This window comes from Pleurodeles waltl, chromosome 11 (genome assembly GCF_031143425.1).
Source record: "Pleurodeles waltl isolate 20211129_DDA chromosome 11, aPleWal1.hap1.20221129, whole genome shotgun sequence".
In the NCBI taxonomy this organism is placed as follows: Eukaryota; Metazoa; Chordata; class Amphibia; order Caudata; family Salamandridae; genus Pleurodeles; species Pleurodeles waltl.
Window position 1 is genome coordinate 969,797,241 of NC_090450.1, and position 16,682 is coordinate 969,813,922.

The 16,682-nt window shown below is 44.2% G+C and overlaps 1 protein-coding gene across 2 annotated transcripts in view; it reads left to right on the forward strand.

The window, feature by feature from the left end:
- The window catches only part of PI4KA (phosphatidylinositol 4-kinase alpha), a 520,678-nt gene extending 504,499 nt beyond the window's left edge, over positions 1-16,179 (forward strand). The window contains exons 51-55 of one of the 2 annotated variants that reach the window (XM_069215218.1): positions 2,659-2,779; positions 4,964-5,123; positions 6,882-6,971; positions 13,045-13,128; positions 15,375-16,179. In XM_069215218.1, coding sequence (XP_069071319.1) covers positions 2,659-2,779; positions 4,964-5,123; positions 6,882-6,971; positions 13,045-13,128; positions 15,375-15,426 — 507 coding nt within the window. In that variant the 3' untranslated portion in view covers positions 15,427-16,179. The remainder of the gene's footprint in view (positions 1-2,658; positions 2,780-4,963; positions 5,124-6,881; positions 6,972-13,044; positions 13,129-15,374) is intronic. The other variant, XM_069215217.1, reaches the window with a different exon arrangement.
- Positions 16,180-16,682: the final 503 nt, after the last annotated feature.

The window sequence follows — 16,682 nt, forward strand, 5'->3', positions numbered from 1 at the left end:
CTCCATCCAGAGGTGGCACAAGGTCTCTTTCAGCAGTGTGGAGACCCTCGGTTAGATCTGTTCGCCTCCGCAGAGAATGCGCAATGTCAGCTGTTTTGCGCGTTGGAGTTTCCAAGGCAGCACTCACTCGGTGACGCTTTTCGCCTCGAGTGGAATTCAGGCCTCCTTTACGCCTTCCCGCCTATCCCTCCTCTTCCCAGAGTTCTCAAGAAAATCAAGAATGACCGGGCCCAAGTCATCTTGGTGGCATCTTGGTGACTCCGGACTGGGCTTGAAGAGTGTGGTATCCAGAGCCATTGAGCATGTCCATTGTTCCTCCACTCAGACTGCCTCTTCGGGCGGATCTTCTGTCGCAGCTACAGGAGACGGTTCTGCACCCGAACCTGTCCAACCTCCGCCTTCATGCGTGGAGATTGAGAGGCAACAGTTGACGGCTTTTGCCCTTCCACCCGAAGTCTGCAATGTTATCTTGGCAGCCAGGCGTCCATCGACTAAAACTGTATACGCCTGTCGTTGGAATAAATTTGTGGCATGGTGTACCAACAAATCTGTTGATCCCCTTTCTACCCCTCTGTCAGAGGTTCTTCTGTTCATTCTTTCTTTAGCCCAGCAGGGCTCTGCTTTAAGCACCCTTAAAGGATATTTTTCTGCCATTTCCGCCTTTCTTAGGCTACCTGATCAGCCCTCCCTTTTCAAATCTCCTATTGTGAGTAGGTTCTTAAAAGGGCTCACCCACTTATTTCCTGCCATTCCATTTATCATGCCTCCGTGGGACCTTAATCTTGTACTTACTTATTTGATGTGTACCTCCTTTGAGCCAATGCATAATTGTCCCTTGCGGTTCTTCACATTCAAAACTGTCTTTCTGGTCGCTATCACCTCTGCTCACAGAGTGAGTGAACTTCAAGACCTTTCCTCAAAATCTCCATACTTGTCTGTACATCCTGACAAAGTAGTGTTACGCACTAGAGCTTCCTTTCTTCCTAAGGTGGTTACACCATTTCATGTAGGCCAGTCTATCACTTTGCCTACCTTCTGTGCACCCCCACATCCTTCCCATGAGGAGGCGAGACTCCACCGTCTGGACCCAAAAAGAGCGTTGGCGTTCTACCTCAATCATACTAAAGATTTCCGGGTGGACGATCAACTCTTCGTTGGCTATGTGGGTGCGAAAAAAGGGAAGGCGGTGCAAAAGCGTGCCATCTCTCGATGGGTGTTTCATTGCATCAAAATGTGTTACGCTTTGGCTAAGAAGCATCCTCCTGGAGGCTTGTGGGCTCATTCCACCATAGCAACTGCTGCTTCCACTGCGTTAGCATGCGGAGTTCCTGTCCTGGATATCTGTCAGGCAGCTGCATGGGCATCCCTGCACACGTTTGCTAAGCATTACTGCCTGGATATTCAGGTCGGTCGAGATGGCTACTTTGGTTGTTCGGTCCTGCAGGACTTTCTAGTATGATCTTGGTTCGCTGCCCACCACCAAGGATGGCATTGCTTGGGTATCTATTCTGTGGTAAGGAATCTGCAACTAGAAGTCTATCAGATGTACAAGTTACTTACCTTCGGTAACGAAATATCTGTTAGAGACATATTCTAGTTGCAGGTTCCTTACCGCCCACCCATCCTCCCTGCTTGCTAACTGATTTCTAGGGACAGGGATTCCCCCTTTCAGGTCCTTAGCTCTGGCGCATCCATCTCGGTGTTCTTAGCGGCTCTGTGCTCTGGCGTGGAAAGTCGTTAAAAGAAACTGCGATCATTGCGCGAGGGCGGCGTCTATGTACTACTCCCAACGTCATCACGGCGACCACGATGCATGCGGAGTCGACCGACGTGCAAGGGTATTGCTTGAAGAAAAATTTCCGGATCCAGTCTGACACCTGGGGGAAAATTCTCTACCAGATATTTCGTTACCGAAGGTAAGTAACTTGTACGTTTTACTTAATGCGGCAAAGTGACTATTCAGTCATTGATGTATTGCTCTGGTCTTGATTAATGCAGATAAACAAGCTTTATTTTATACATCTGCGTGGAGTCTTTTTGTGGTGTGCCTCCTGCGATTGCTGTGTGTGTGTGTTGCACAAATGCTGTACACATTGCCTACTAAGTTAAGCCTGCCTGCACTGCACCAAGCTACCAGAGGGTGAGCACAGGGTAATTTAGGTCGTGCATTTTGGCTTACCATCACTAGGACTGTGGTCCCTACTTGGACAGGGTGGATACCGCTGCCAACTAGATACCCAATTTCTAACACGGGAAATGTACAAAAATGATGCTGCAGTGAAGTGTATGTGCTACTATTATCGCAATTATTCTGGATAATTCAAACCATGCCTTTTTACTGCCCTGTCTAACTGCCTTATGTTTATCAATGCTCAATTCAGTAGCAGAAGCAGAATCATCACTGTCAGTGGCCCACTCTGCTTATAGGTCCATAATTCAATGCAGGGAAGAAGGAAAGAGTGGTCGGGAACTTGTGGCAGCTGCTTCAGAGGCTCAAGAGCTGAAACTCCTTAACCTATAAATTCACCAATTTTATTAATTCTCCTAGCTTTCTGAAGAGAATTGTAGGTATCAGCCACATCCATTTCTGCACAAATCTCTGTGGAACCCTGAAAACTGTACACTATTTGACACTTTTTCTTCCTTTCGCCCAAACAGGCTCGCTACAATTTCATCCGCAGTATGGCCGCATACAGTCTGCTGCTGTTTCTTCTGCAAATCAAAGACCGACACAATGGAAACATCATGCTGGACAAGAAGGGCCACATCATACACATTGGTCAGTGTGCAAACTTCAGCATTGAACTTCCTTCTCTGTAGTAATAATTGGTTCACCACGGTGAGGTGCAATATAGAGTCTCCTCTTCCCTTACCCAGCGGAAGGCCTACTTTCTTATCTCTCCACTTTCATGTTTGGCTTGTCTTTGAATTTCTGTCTCAAATTGCCTGCAGAAAGGTGTCAACGCCCGTCTGTCCAACTCTAGTCACCCCTTATTTCTCTTTTTTTCATGTTTACAGGCGCACAGTTTACTAGCCCTGTTTTCATTGTGGCCATTAACATATTTCTCTTTAAGTACCAGCTTTCACTATTCACTGTTAGTCCTCTCTGTGCCCTATCTCACACCTAGAGGCAAGGGCACTCCGTACTCTAGGATGATACTGACTGTGGCACTGGGGTTTTAGGCTCCCATGCTGTGCCAATGCCTTTAACTTCAGCACATGACTTCCGTCACTTTAGGAATTTATTACCCCTTTAAAATGTAGGCCTCTGGAAGTAGTCTGGCTACTTTAATGCATTCCCTGCGAGAGCATTTTTCAATCAGATTATTTCAGAACACCTGTCTTTTTGTTTTGGGCCTACTGTTTCTTTATGACAGAATCTCTTGATCCTGCTACCCCTGTGTTTTTTGTAGTTTGTTGTTATATCATTTGTCCATGAGAAGCTTCTATTACTCTTGCTTTTTCCACTCTGTGGGCTTTTTCCTTGGGTGCCGTTAATATGCAGCACATTAATCACCACCCACATCAGCAGAAAGCTAGAACCTTGGTTACTTGGGAGACTGGAGGGGTTTTAAAGGGGAGATACCATTAAGCCTGGGTATGGTCAAAAAGGCCTGTAATCCTGAAATATAAAAAGCAGCCAATCATCAGTTGCAACCCTTGAGTGGGTGGGGGGAAACTCTTTGGGATCATCCTCTGTTCAGCGGAATCTAGGGCTTTGCTATTGAACATCCTCAGAAATCATGGAGTACCGCCAGTGGAATAAGTCATTTGATTAAGTGATTTAGAGTTTGGCTGAGAGGGTACTCTGTTGCTAATAAGACATCAACAGAGTACGCTGTTCGCTAAAATGACAGTCCTCTTCCCCTATTTAGGGTCGATAGGACCCTCAGCTTTCTGTCGATAAAGCCCCATTGGCGCCGACCCTCCGACTGGCCAATAGGGCCGATGGAGGATGAATATTACACTTTGAAAGATACTAATGCTGGAGAACCCAAGTTACAGGTAAGTAGCTTATTTCCACCCACCCTATTTAAGGTGGACTGTATGGTGTTCTGTATTTCTTCTCTTCACCTGTGAGTGACAGAAAAGAAACAAATAATGACCCCCACATCCAGGGGAAAAACTCCCTGTGTACCCGGGTTACTCCTTTGGAAAGTTGTTTTAGAAAAACAAAAAGTATGTCAATGTTTGGTACACGCCCATCAAAACCGATGGTAGTCATCCACCAAACTTTTTGTACCTTGACAAGAACCACCATGATGGCAGTTCCTTTCAAGATACAGAGATCACTACTGTGCAAGGGGAGATTTGTAAATTTGGCAAAGGCTAGGCCGTGGGGCTGAGAAATGTAATTTCCTTTGCCTCCCTGAGATTGTACCATCCCAAAAATTCTATATCTGGTTATAAATGTGTCTCTACTTTTAATATTCACTAAAAGCTTTGAACTGAAGAAGGTTGAAAAGTGCCTTAATGTTGTGGTGGACCCTTAGTACAAGAGCCACCAGGCTAGGGTTTTATGATAACCAAGAGTGCTTCTGATGTCAGTTTATCAAGGCAGTTGATGACTTACTTTATGGTACGGTAGGCAGGAGTATGTAAGCAGAAAGTATGTTTATGATATAAATGTGACAAGGTGCTGCCTCCTCTTCTAACAGAATAGTCAGTTCCTCTAATGCAGACGTGATTTAGTAAATGTAAAACCTTGGATGAGATTAATGGACTTCCCTGTTTAACCCTCTTTAAGTCCATAAGGTGTGAGCCAAACGATGCCACACTTTGTGAACCCATTCATAAGTTGCTTCCCTGTTATTATAGGGTTCTCTAATACTGTCTTTGTGTACGATTCCTTCACCCCTTTGTAGCATTATGAAATGCGTACTGTGCTGAGTGCGGGCGCTAATTCATAGCCTTGAGAGGCGTGCTTCTTCTTGGGGGTTAACTCCACTCTCTCTTTCTGCAGACTTTGGGTTTATGTTTGAAAGCTCTCCTGGTGGTAACCTGGGCTGGGAGCCTGATATCAAACTGACTGACGAGATGGTGATGATTATGGGTGGGAAGATGGAAGCCACCCCCTTCAAATGGTTCATGGAGATGTGTGTCCGCGGATACCTTGCTGTCAGGTAAACAACCACTCTCTCTGTGCCATGTAATTGCTGGTTCAGAAAGTAAATGTGCTGTGTCCCCCCCCTGCCCTGCTGGTGGCATCTCCCTCCTCCTCTGCTGATGGCATCTCCCCATTCTTTCCTTTGTAATCTCCACTAGGACTGGTTTCTCTCCCACAGCCTATGTACAGTCTTCTGTACTCCTCTGCTGGGAAAGCCTTCTGATAGGGTGGGCTTATGGCAACTTCGTCTCTACTGTTTTTCTGTGACTTCTGCTTTTTTCTCAAAATTGCGAAGCCCTGCTTCATCTGATGTGTATTTATGTTTAGATGTTCAGTTTGAGTTTCTGTTGCTATAAGGAGTTGAGCTAAGGGTCATAAAGCACTTAAACAGTAAGATTTTATTTTGGTTGCTGAACTGGGACTGAAAGAAATCACACATTTTAGGATAAAAAGATCCCACATTCCTTCAGATCAGTGGCCTTGGACATTATTGGGCCTAGGGTATATTATCACAGTGTGCTCTCAGGCTGTAACATCTTTCTGTGTTAAGCTTGCTGGAAGGAAAACTATTATGAATGTCCCTTAAGTAAACAAGCGTAAGATATTTCTGTAAGCCTCCACAGATGGGGCGCCTGTGAAAGTTGAATTGGGGTCTCTATAGGTAGGTGATTGTTCCTTCTTCTGTATCCCTTACACTATTTCACACTTTAGAAGCAGCTCTTGGCACCTGATAAATCACTGCTAAATAAGTAAATTAAGGTGATAACACTGTTGGTTGCCTCCGTCATGCTGGCACCTCTTAATGGTCCTAGGGCAGGACTTAGCAAACCCGGATGCAGGATGGTGTCCCTGACACCATCTGCGAATCGCAAGGGGGTCGCAAAGACCCACCTCATTAATATTAATGAGGTGGGTCGCAATTTGCGACCCCCTTCCGATTCGCAGCACAAAGCAATTCTACGTTGTGCTGCAAATCGCAAATAGGAAGGGGAACACCTCTTCCTATTTGCGAGTTGCATTCCCATTCTTGCAAAATGGGAATGAGCATCGCAATGTGCTTTTTGCATGTCGCAAACAGCAAAATTTGCTGTTTGCGCCATGCAAAAAGTTACGTAAATCTGGTCCCTAATGCCTTAGTTATGAATTTAAGTTCCTTGTTAATAAAGTTAAGCACTTGAGAAATGTGGTACTGGGCCGCTTCAGTTGCTTCAAAGATGGATGTTGTATTGTCAGCAACCATAGAGGTACTGATGCTCAGATCTTGATGGTCTGTGTCAAGGGTATTTTAAAAAATTGCCTGCTTTAGGTCTATACCACCCCAAGAAGCGAAGGAAGTATTATGTTACAGTCATACACGATCTTCCTCCTAAAAGAAAATAATATTTTGAAACAAGGAATCCATAGAAGATACCAAGATAAGAAACCTACTACAAAATGTTTTTCTCTTAACATACAATGACCAATCTTTTGAAAACGAATCCATTTATAGTAGATCTAATGCAAAGGGCTGAATGATTTCTAGAATGTGATATTAAACGATCTCTAGAGCTTTATCTTACTAAATGGTACATCGCTTCTTAGAACAGTGGTAAAACGTTTAGTGTCTTCGTAATTCCCATAGAACAGCATCCTTGTGAATAGCTTGGATCTCCCCCAATACATAAAACACTGAGTTGTGAAATGGATTAAAGAGAATGATTGTCTGTTGCTGCCTTCTCCTGTCACAAAATGTAAACACTGAACACCTTGCTTATCTGCTCGCCCTTCCCTGCAGGCCCTACATGGATGCTGTTGTGTCCTTGGTGACGCTGATGCTGGACACGGGGCTGCCCTGCTTCCGGGGACAGACCATAAAACTTCTCAAGTAAGTGTTACTGTTATAATTGTCATTTTGCAGATGTGAAATGTATGTCTTGGCAGATTCTGTTGTTTTGGGTAGTTCATTCTTATCCATGGTACAAGTCAGCAGGCCCGTGCTAATCAGTGTTGTTTCCGAGATGTAAGACTCCAGGCAGGTTCAGTCTTGGTGGCTTGGGTGCAAACTGCCAACAAGGGCACAAATTACTGCAAATTAATAAATACTTCATCCTGCTCTTAACCATAAACCCCAAGGATCAAACTGCATTCAGATAACATCTGACACTTCTGCTATCCCTGCACCTGCTTAACTCTTGTATCGCAGACACGCCTCTAGGTTTATACTTAAAGCAACATTTACCTCAAAGTGGGCTACTCCATTGGCCATGTCATCAGTTTATTATTTTCTTTGCACCAATGAGGCTGCATATCTGCAGTAGCCTTAGTTACCTCAGTTATTTTATTTCAATAGCTTTCTCAAAGTTGACTTTAACATTGTAGTGTAAATTATATCTGAGGATGAATGTAAGCCCATTAGTGTTTTCAGATACCCGCTGTGTGTGTGTTAGACCCTCACCAATATTGTATGTGGTGTATACACCTTGCAGGTTTGGGATTATGGGGCCAGCATGTCTAAGTCTTGGGCTTGCTGCACTTTGTGTTGTCAGTCTAGAATTGTCCACCCAGTGAAGCTGAGAAAGACAGATGTCATTCAGATTCTTTGGTACACGCAGAAGGAGGTTTCAATGGTAGTCCTTCGCGTTTTCCCAGCTCCACTCATCTCACTAGAATTAGCACCCAAACACTTCTTTGGAGAGATAATATCTTCATCCTCAAAAAGCTTCAGGGACAATCCTCTCCTTCTTGTCGTTGTGCTTAATTCACATATTTCAACTATTCACAGACATATCCACATCAGTGAAGACCTGTTACTTTTTCCTTCCATAACACGTGCAGAGCTCCCACTAATTGCCATCCGTTCTGACAGGGCCATGAAGAGATCCAGCGCTGACTTCTTCTGTTACTTTGGTACGCTTGGCTCAGATGTCACTGTTGGACCCATTAAGGTTTGGATCTGAATCCTGGTCTAGTAAAGGATTTGTGAAGCCAAGAAAACCATTATATCCTGTTGTGTGCACTCAGGCTTACACAAGAGAACAAGTGTAAAGCATTTAAACATCACCAAATTGAAGAAGAAAAAAACACAGCTCGCAAGTAATGCAACAGTAATTTATAAAAGTATGATATATTTTAATGAATTTATGGACACCATAACAAAAAACATCCAAAGTGTTCCAAAGATATAGATTTTACAAGAAACAATATTGTCTTCTACTCATCTTCTTCACAGACTTCAAACCATTCAAAATGCCACAGCCAGACTCATCCTCGACCTTCCATGCCGAACCCACACCACTCCTCAGAGAGCTCCCCTGGATCCCCATCCAGAAACCTTTCCAGTTCAAACTTCTCACACAGACATTTAAGTCACTACACAGCACGGGACCCGCATACCTCTATCACCAGCTTCAGTTTCACCAGTCCACCAGACATCTTTGCTCCGCATCACTCTCACACACACACCCCGCATCCACATAAGCAGAACGAGAGGACGATCATTCTACCAAGCTGCTAAATCCTAGGACTACCTCCCCCAACACAACATGGCCTCCTCTTCCTCACTTCTTGAATTCAGCAAGACCTTGCTTTTCAGTTAGTGTTCTTGCGGGACCATCGAGGCTGCCTGTACTCAGGCCGAACCTCATCACATACCTGCTCTCACCTACTTAGCACCTAGATCCACTCATGCGTGACAAGCACCCTATAAACCCACCTTATGTTACATTACAATAATTCAAGACTGTTCACTTAACCACAAACAAAGATTGGCAAATTCAACAAATTTGACAGAAAAGTTTTCAAGAATAACCATAAGATGGAATGTGGTTGCTTATACTTGTTTTGGGCGACCAACTCTGGCAGGGGTCTGACAACGTCAGAAAAAACAGTTACTTTGCCCTTAAAAACAGTCTTCAGTCTAGATCTTGCGCCAGTGGCTCCTTGCCTTTGACTTCTATGGAGTGGTCCTGATGCGAGGGATACATGGTGCTAAAGATGCTGTGCAGTCAGTGGGGTCTTCCCAGTGCTATCCCTCGGTCCACAGTGCACAGTGCTGGTGAGGGGAATCTGGCCTCAGGGACCGACCTCCCTCGAAATTAAGTCATCACTGGGCTACCAGTAGCCCGGCACATCAGAATCATCAATTTCCTTCTTTTGACGATAACTCTCCTAATGGATGACCAAGCTGCACTCCAATGACTCACCTGGGTCCAGCAGACTCGGCTGCAACTTTTGAGCGTCGGGTCCTTGTCTCTTAAGCTGTGTTGGGGTGAGGAGTGATGATCCGTTGATCTCAGCTACCAACTTGTCAGGTAGGCTATTACAGCTTTTGTGGCCTAGTGCTGCAAACAGGAAGTCGGCCAACTGACTCTTAGAGTCTCTGATTCTGGCTGGGCTCGGGGGACAACTTTTTCACAAGCAGAACACAGCAGGCACAGTCCTTTTCTTTGCTACCCCAAGGTGCAGTCCAATTTCGGTGCAGCCTCTCCTTTGCCGGGTCCTTGGGGCAGCAGGGCAGTCTTTCTTTGGTCCTCTTCTCCAGTCCAAAGAGATCTGAGTTCTGGGCGCCCTTTTTATGCCTAGAAAATACACCCACGGAAGGCCATTAGCCGGTGGGCTGCCAAGTTCCCTCCCGTCTGATGACACCTGATGGAACAACCTCTCTTGTTCTCAAGAGCTCTGTAGCCCACACCTGGGGTGTGGCTACCTGTGAGCTACACACCTGCACACCCACACAAAGAACTATTTGGCCAGTGTCCCCCGACCCCCTCCCCCCCCCCACCTCGCCCCAACGCCAACCCATCTACCTAAACAAAATAGCAGTGCCTCTCGTGTGTGGTTGCCATTTGCCCTCCAAAGGTGTCCTCCCTTTTGAAGCTCACCCTGTGTGGCTTCCTTCCAGGAGGAGGTAACAATTTCTCCAGTGGCAGGCCTCTATTCTTACCTGTCCTGGGAGATGTTAACACATCTTTGCAGAAGGCTGCCTCGTGGCCAGCCTCAAGCAGTGGTCACTGGAAACTGTGGCAAGAGAGGAACAACTTTGTAAAAGTTACATGTGCCAGCAAGTTCAAATAATTTTGACTTGGGCATCAAGCCGGCTTAATGTAATGAGTTGTTTGATACCATGAAGCACCAACATTGGTAGTCTTGATTCAGAATTTGGCACAGCTGATTTGTCAGCGTGTAACCCTGAACCTACCAATCGGGTTACGAGTGCGTAAATGATGATTTTGGGATGTTGCTATGTGAAGTACTATGGGAAAATGTTGCAACTTTTTATTAGCACTCATTAGCCCTGCTGAAGGGGTGACTTATACCTTTAAGAAGGGGGTTTGGGCACTGGTATTGTTTTAAATGGCAGAATCGAGTTAGCAGTGAACACTGCTCTTCCAGTCTGCAGGGACAGGCTTGGAGACACATTTTCCTTTGTCACACCCAGGATGGCACAACCAGTGCTGCAATTCCTGGAGTGACACTAACGTACGTGCCTTGGGTACCATAGGAACCATACACTAGGGACTTACAAGTAAGTTAGTTTATGTCATTTGGGTAGGAGCCAATCAAACAGACATGCTTAAGGGCCAGGACACTGTCACTGAAGTCTGGTTAGCAGGCCCCAGTACCCTTCCTGAGCAGCATCAGTCCAAAACTGTAGGGGTGACCATACAAAATGAGGCATTTCCTTACACCTAATATTAGGACTACCTCCTGAGGAGGATGGTTAGAGGTAGGAAGATGGAGAGAGTAGCTGTCACGTCATGGCGTATAGCCAATTCTAAATTCCATCATTTTAACCACTAAAATTGAGAAGAAATAGGCATAAAGTATCTTCATGACACCTACAAGAAGAGAGCAAAGGCAGTTTTAGAAGAGGGTAAAAGAATAGCTAGCAACTGTTAAAAAGCATCTATAGACTCAGTTGATCCTGCAGGTAGACTGTTACCACTGGTGCTATTCTACATAGTCATTCCTGGTTACGAGTCTCAGGTTTTAGACCTGAACAAAAACTAATATAATTGACAAGGGCACACTTATTTGTACCATCAGTTCATGAAAATCTAGAAAGGTAAAAAACTAATGAGACAGCAATATCAATGGAATCACTTTCAGAAGAGATGACTTCAAAAGAGGTATGGCAACAGTTGATGGAGCCAAAGACATCTATTTACAGCCTGCTTTTCAGCACCCAGGACACTCCATATTAGAGAAATATCCAAAAGGGCAGACCATTTATGGCAAGTTTACGGGAAGAGGACATAACAGAAGATCTCCCAGAACTCCAAAAAGATAACTCCATCGTTTGGCCCCCACAACTCGGAATACCTGTAGGTAGAAGGATAAAGGGCTACCTGACGAAGAGGCTTTTGTAAGACAGAGAAATAAAACTTTTAATGCTGCATAAAAATTATAAGAATTCATCCAACATTGAAACACAATAAACAAAGTACAAGAAAGATCACATCAGTATTCTACAACAAGAGTTAAAGGAACTATCATTACTGGTGGTGATAGAAGAAGTGCCTTTTCTAACCCTCACCACGACTTGACTTTAAGACCAATACAAGACTTACTATTTCTAAACAAATTCTTAAACAAAAAAAATTAAAATGATAGCAGTATGCAAAATCGTACCAGCAATGAAAAGTTATGGTGATGCCTTAAGGAAAATAGGCACAGGTGACATTGAACATAAGTTTGAGGTGAACGTGTTTGCCAGGTTGGATCCTGGACACCCCCTGAGCCAACGTGGCACAGATGTGATCCTTCACCTTCAGATTTGTACATGCTGGAGGCAGCACATTAAAGTGCCCTACATAAACACTCAACATCTTGCTGTTCTGCAGACATTGCACTGATCCAGAGAATCTTCATGGTCTGAAAGTTTAAAATATGAATACTATGCTCACTTGCAATGATAAAGGCATTTGTGTATCGACCTTGAAAGCCAGATATTACACAGAGGCTAGGACTTTGACAACTAGTGGTGAGACCCATCTTCTGCAGTGGGGTAACTGCATGCAGCCCTGTGTGAAGCCTAGTGTATTTTGTGGGATCTTCGCTGGCTGACTGATTTTCAAGGTGAGTTGCACTTCAATACATAGTTGATTTTTTTTCAAAGAATGAGCCGTCACTGAACAACGTGTTGAAATGATGGTATGCAACAGAATTATGTTAATCCATGTTGTAGGGATTTGCTTGCCAACTAAAATCATATTATATTGGGGAGTAAGGGTTTTGAGCATATGACTTGAGTGTGTGTGAAGGAAGAATCAGTTGTCGGAGGTAAATGTCCAGAGGGTTTTCTCTAGCAATGAGTTTTGGATAATTCATAAAATCACATGCTTCAGTTATTCCCTCTTGTTAGAACAGGAACCCTAGGTAATCAGCTTTAAAAAGATAGTGTAAGCAGATACTCAGTAACTTTTAAAACAACCACAGGCCCTATGTAGACAACCCGTCTCATGTGACCTAGATTTGGCAAACGAGCTCCCCAAAGTCCGATTTTCTCCTGCATATCCAGTGTGAGGGAATCTCATGAACTAGGAAGGACTAGACCAAACCATATCTAATGGTCCATGTCTCTACGCAGCTGCCTCGCACCGCCCCCCACCCTCAGGATTAGACTTGGGTTGGAGAGGAGCTCGGCTGACAGATTTCCAAACACCCACGGCCTTGTGACTGATGTTACCTTGAAATGCTACCACCAATGGTCTCCGACATTGCGTAGGATGCTTCCATGATGCGAGCTTTGCAGAGCACAGCTGTACAGTTTGTCTACAGGGTGTGTCTTATGCGAGTAGTATGAATTGTGCCAAGTTGTGATAAAGCCCAGAAAAGGGTTTGTGGCAACCTTCAACTATATTGTTTTTTTCATGTGGCTTGTAATTATAGACCCTTGTCAGTAACACCTGATAGTAACCGTGAATTTAATTTTATTTTTTTGTCTTTGTTTGTGACAGACACAGGTTCAGCCCCAACGTGACAGAGAGAGAAGCTGCCAACTTTATCCTAAAAATGATTCAGAACTGCTTCCTCAGCAACAGGTGAGGCACCTGTCAATTCTGGGGGCTTCTATCTGCCCTCCACTAATATTATTCTGATATTATGTTATCTTAGACTTGATATAGCTCTAGACACAGCTCAGTCCAAATGGAGTAGCCCTGCGCTGCAGCTATATAGAAAGGAGGCAAACAACAAAATCTCAAGGCAAGGGCAAATCAAAAAAGCCAGGCCTTACTAAGCTTTTTATAGGGCAGGGAAATCGATAGGAACAAATATGGACAGGTAGCTTATTCCAGTAATAAAGGGCAAGATCCAAAAAAGACCATCCTCTGTTTCCAGCAGTTTGATTAAGGCGGGGGCAGCCAGTGCGATATGGGATGTCATTGTTGAGCTCCTGTGGAGAGATAGGGGGTTATTTTATTTGTGAACTTAGTGTGTGTGTAAAGTATTATATAAAAGACAGGAGCGCTTCATTAATATACAGGGTTTCCAGATAAATTGCTAAATGACTCCTTATTGTCAGTGGAATGGGGTTGAATATGTAGGTGTGGACCAAATGACTGACTTCCCATGTATCCGTCTTTAAATTGACAAGTTCGGAGACTGAAATCCTTTGCTGTGTACGCTTTCCACATCCTACTTAAAATAATTGACAAATATATATATATAGATGTGAATCAAAAACTTGCCCTTCTTTCTGAGTTGGAATGTCTCTTGGTATCATACTCATGTTGAGAGCTTTGCATTCAGAATCCTTACTCCTGTAATTGGATAGGCCAGAGGACTTCGCCAGAAGATCACTTCAGAATCTGAATGTTTATAATGCTAGCTCTGCCTTGGTAAGTCTGAGCATTAGCACCTCAAAGAATAGTTTGAAACGTCAGAGCTGAAAATCGGAAAGAGAGCTCATTGTCTGAGTGCTCATTACCTAAGAGCTGTGTGCGATGGAGTCAGAACTAGATCCCCTTAAGAGGAGCTCACAAAATGAGCTCACAAAATTAGTTGAGCTCCTTGTGTGTCAGTCAAAGAACATCACCTCTGTAGTTGAGGTTTATTCTGGGCTGACCAGAGCCTATCTCCTCATTCCTTAAGCTCTTTGTGTGATGGTCAGAAGGGGTCACATCCTTACTTGAGCTTTCTCGGGGCTAGGCCATACTGTCTCACCTCAGCTCTTTTTTACTCTGGGTTGTACAGAGTTGGTTGTCTTCCCTGAACTATCTTTGTGTTGCTCAGAGCATGTCTCTTTCCCTTGTATTTGAGCGCCTGTCTGTTACGGTGTGAGTGGGGTCTCCTCATTACTTTAGCTCGGTTATAGTAGTGTCACATCAGCTCTTTCTGGGATGACTAAATAGTGCTCACCTTGTTATTCAGACGTTCTCTGGGTTGGTCAGTGAATGGCTCCTCATGGTTCCCTCTCTCTGAGGTGGTAAGATCAGTCGTTTCATTACTTGAACTTTCTCTGGGTTGGAGAGTATAGGTCACATCTTTACCTAAGCTATTTCTGAGATGGTAAAGGAAGGGTAATGTCATTGCTGAAGCTTTCTCCGGATTGGTCAGTGTATGTTACCTACTTAGTTGAGCTCATTTGGGATTGTAAGAACAGGGTCACCTTATGACTACACTTTTCACTTGGTTGTTCAGAGCCAGTCACTTTGTTTGCTAAGCACAGCACTTTCTAGGCGCGGTTATCGCTTATCACCTATTTACTTCAGATTTTCCAGGGCCGACTGTAGCAGCTCTCTTCATTGCTCATGTTTTTTTGGGCTGGCTAGACCAGGCCACCTAATTACCCAATATCTGTAGGATTGTCAGAATACCCCACCTCACAGTGGTCACAATCTTTTTTTCGATTCCAAAGGTTAATCCATTATGCCTCTTTGATGCTTGGTCTTTCCATGGGTGGTTCCCCTTAAGAAGTGATACAAGATTATACTCCTACATGTCTTTCTCTTTTTCCTTGAAGTATCGCATGTAAGGGTAATGGTCCAAGCACCTCAGCCTTTGTCTCCTTTTTGGCTGCACCTGTTGTTTCTCCATTAAAATTAAGTTGGTCTTCCAAGAGTGGAAGTGCCTTGATGAAACTGCACAGTGGATGAGATGAGAGCTGTAATGGGAGAGATAAACCTGCATGTAGGAAAGCAACACGTGTGTTGTCTTCAAGACAAGAGGGGTTTACGAGTTCTTACACAATTAAACCGGGATTGTACACAACATGCATGTATTGGGGAGGGTTTAATATTAGTTCTTCTGATACAGAAACTGCAAATCCATCTCTTTATTTTTTCAGGAGTAAAACATATGATATACTACAGTACTACCAGAATGACATCCCCTACTGAAGCACTGATAAGATAATCCACTGCACGACTACGATCTTCTGCTTCCTGTGCTAGTGAACGTGTATCCCGTTGGGCTCCTTAGCGTCCTTGTGTGACAACCCGTGGCATTCTTCAGTCTAACTCTGACTCTTTATCCATTTTTAAATGTCATTGGAACTGAGCTACACTGGGATACAGGGGAAAACTATGAGGTTAGAGAGAGAATCAAAATATCTAAGAGGGACCAACCGGTGAAGCAAGAGTCTAGGTTATACCCTAGAGGCTGTGTGTGCTGCACTGAGCATCCGACATTACCCTCCGTGCCTGGAGTTAGATTCCTTAGGTTCAGCAAGTAACAACGGAAGGGAGGGTGCAGTCTGTGATGAGCTGTCAGAATTGAAACCCTACAAATGAAGAGTGGCCATAGCACCTTGAGGATTCACTTTTCTCCACCGATTTGCACTGTGGTGGCTCATCTCCTCTTCACGTGTTGCTCATGGAAACGTGTCATCCTCCTGTTCTTGTTCTGGAGTGGGATGTGGGGGTGGGGGGGGATGTTGTGTACACTTAGCACTGTACATTGCCCTGTCTCTGTGGAATTTAATACTGTACAACCTTGCTTTAAAACTAGTACTGTACATTGTCCTGATGCTGTGATGATGCGTATTACCATTAACTAAGTGAAGAATGTTGTTCACCTTCCAGTGTCTAGAAAAAAATATATTATATTAAAGATTTATTTGCTCTATAAAATGTAATAATTTATAAGGACACAAGATCGTGATGTGTGTGTTTTCTGAGTCTCTCAGCTTGGGGCATGACAGTGGGATTATGGGATCATAGGTCATCTTGGGTAGCCCACTGTTCATTACTGACCATTACAACATCAAGGCCCATATTTATACTTTTTTTGTGCCGCATTTGTGTCATTTTTTTAATGCAAAAGTGGCGCAAACTTACAAAATACTGCTGTTTTTTGTAAGTTTGCACCGCTTTAAAATATGGGCCCAAGTTCTTAAGAGCTTTTGGTCTCATTTGCAACACGTTTGATCTCTTCTGTCATAGTTTTCGTTCTTCACCCTTTTCCTCACCACACCCCTCTCTTAAGCCTCTCCCCTCCCTTACACTATCTTCCCGTTGGCCTCTGATTCTGCTCTTGCTTTCCCATTTCCCAATGTCTAGTCCTTCCATGACCGCTTTCTGGTTTTCCTCTGACTGGTTCCTAGTCCTCCCATAGCCTGGCCTTTGGTCCTCCAGCTGCCCAGTTTCCCAACCTG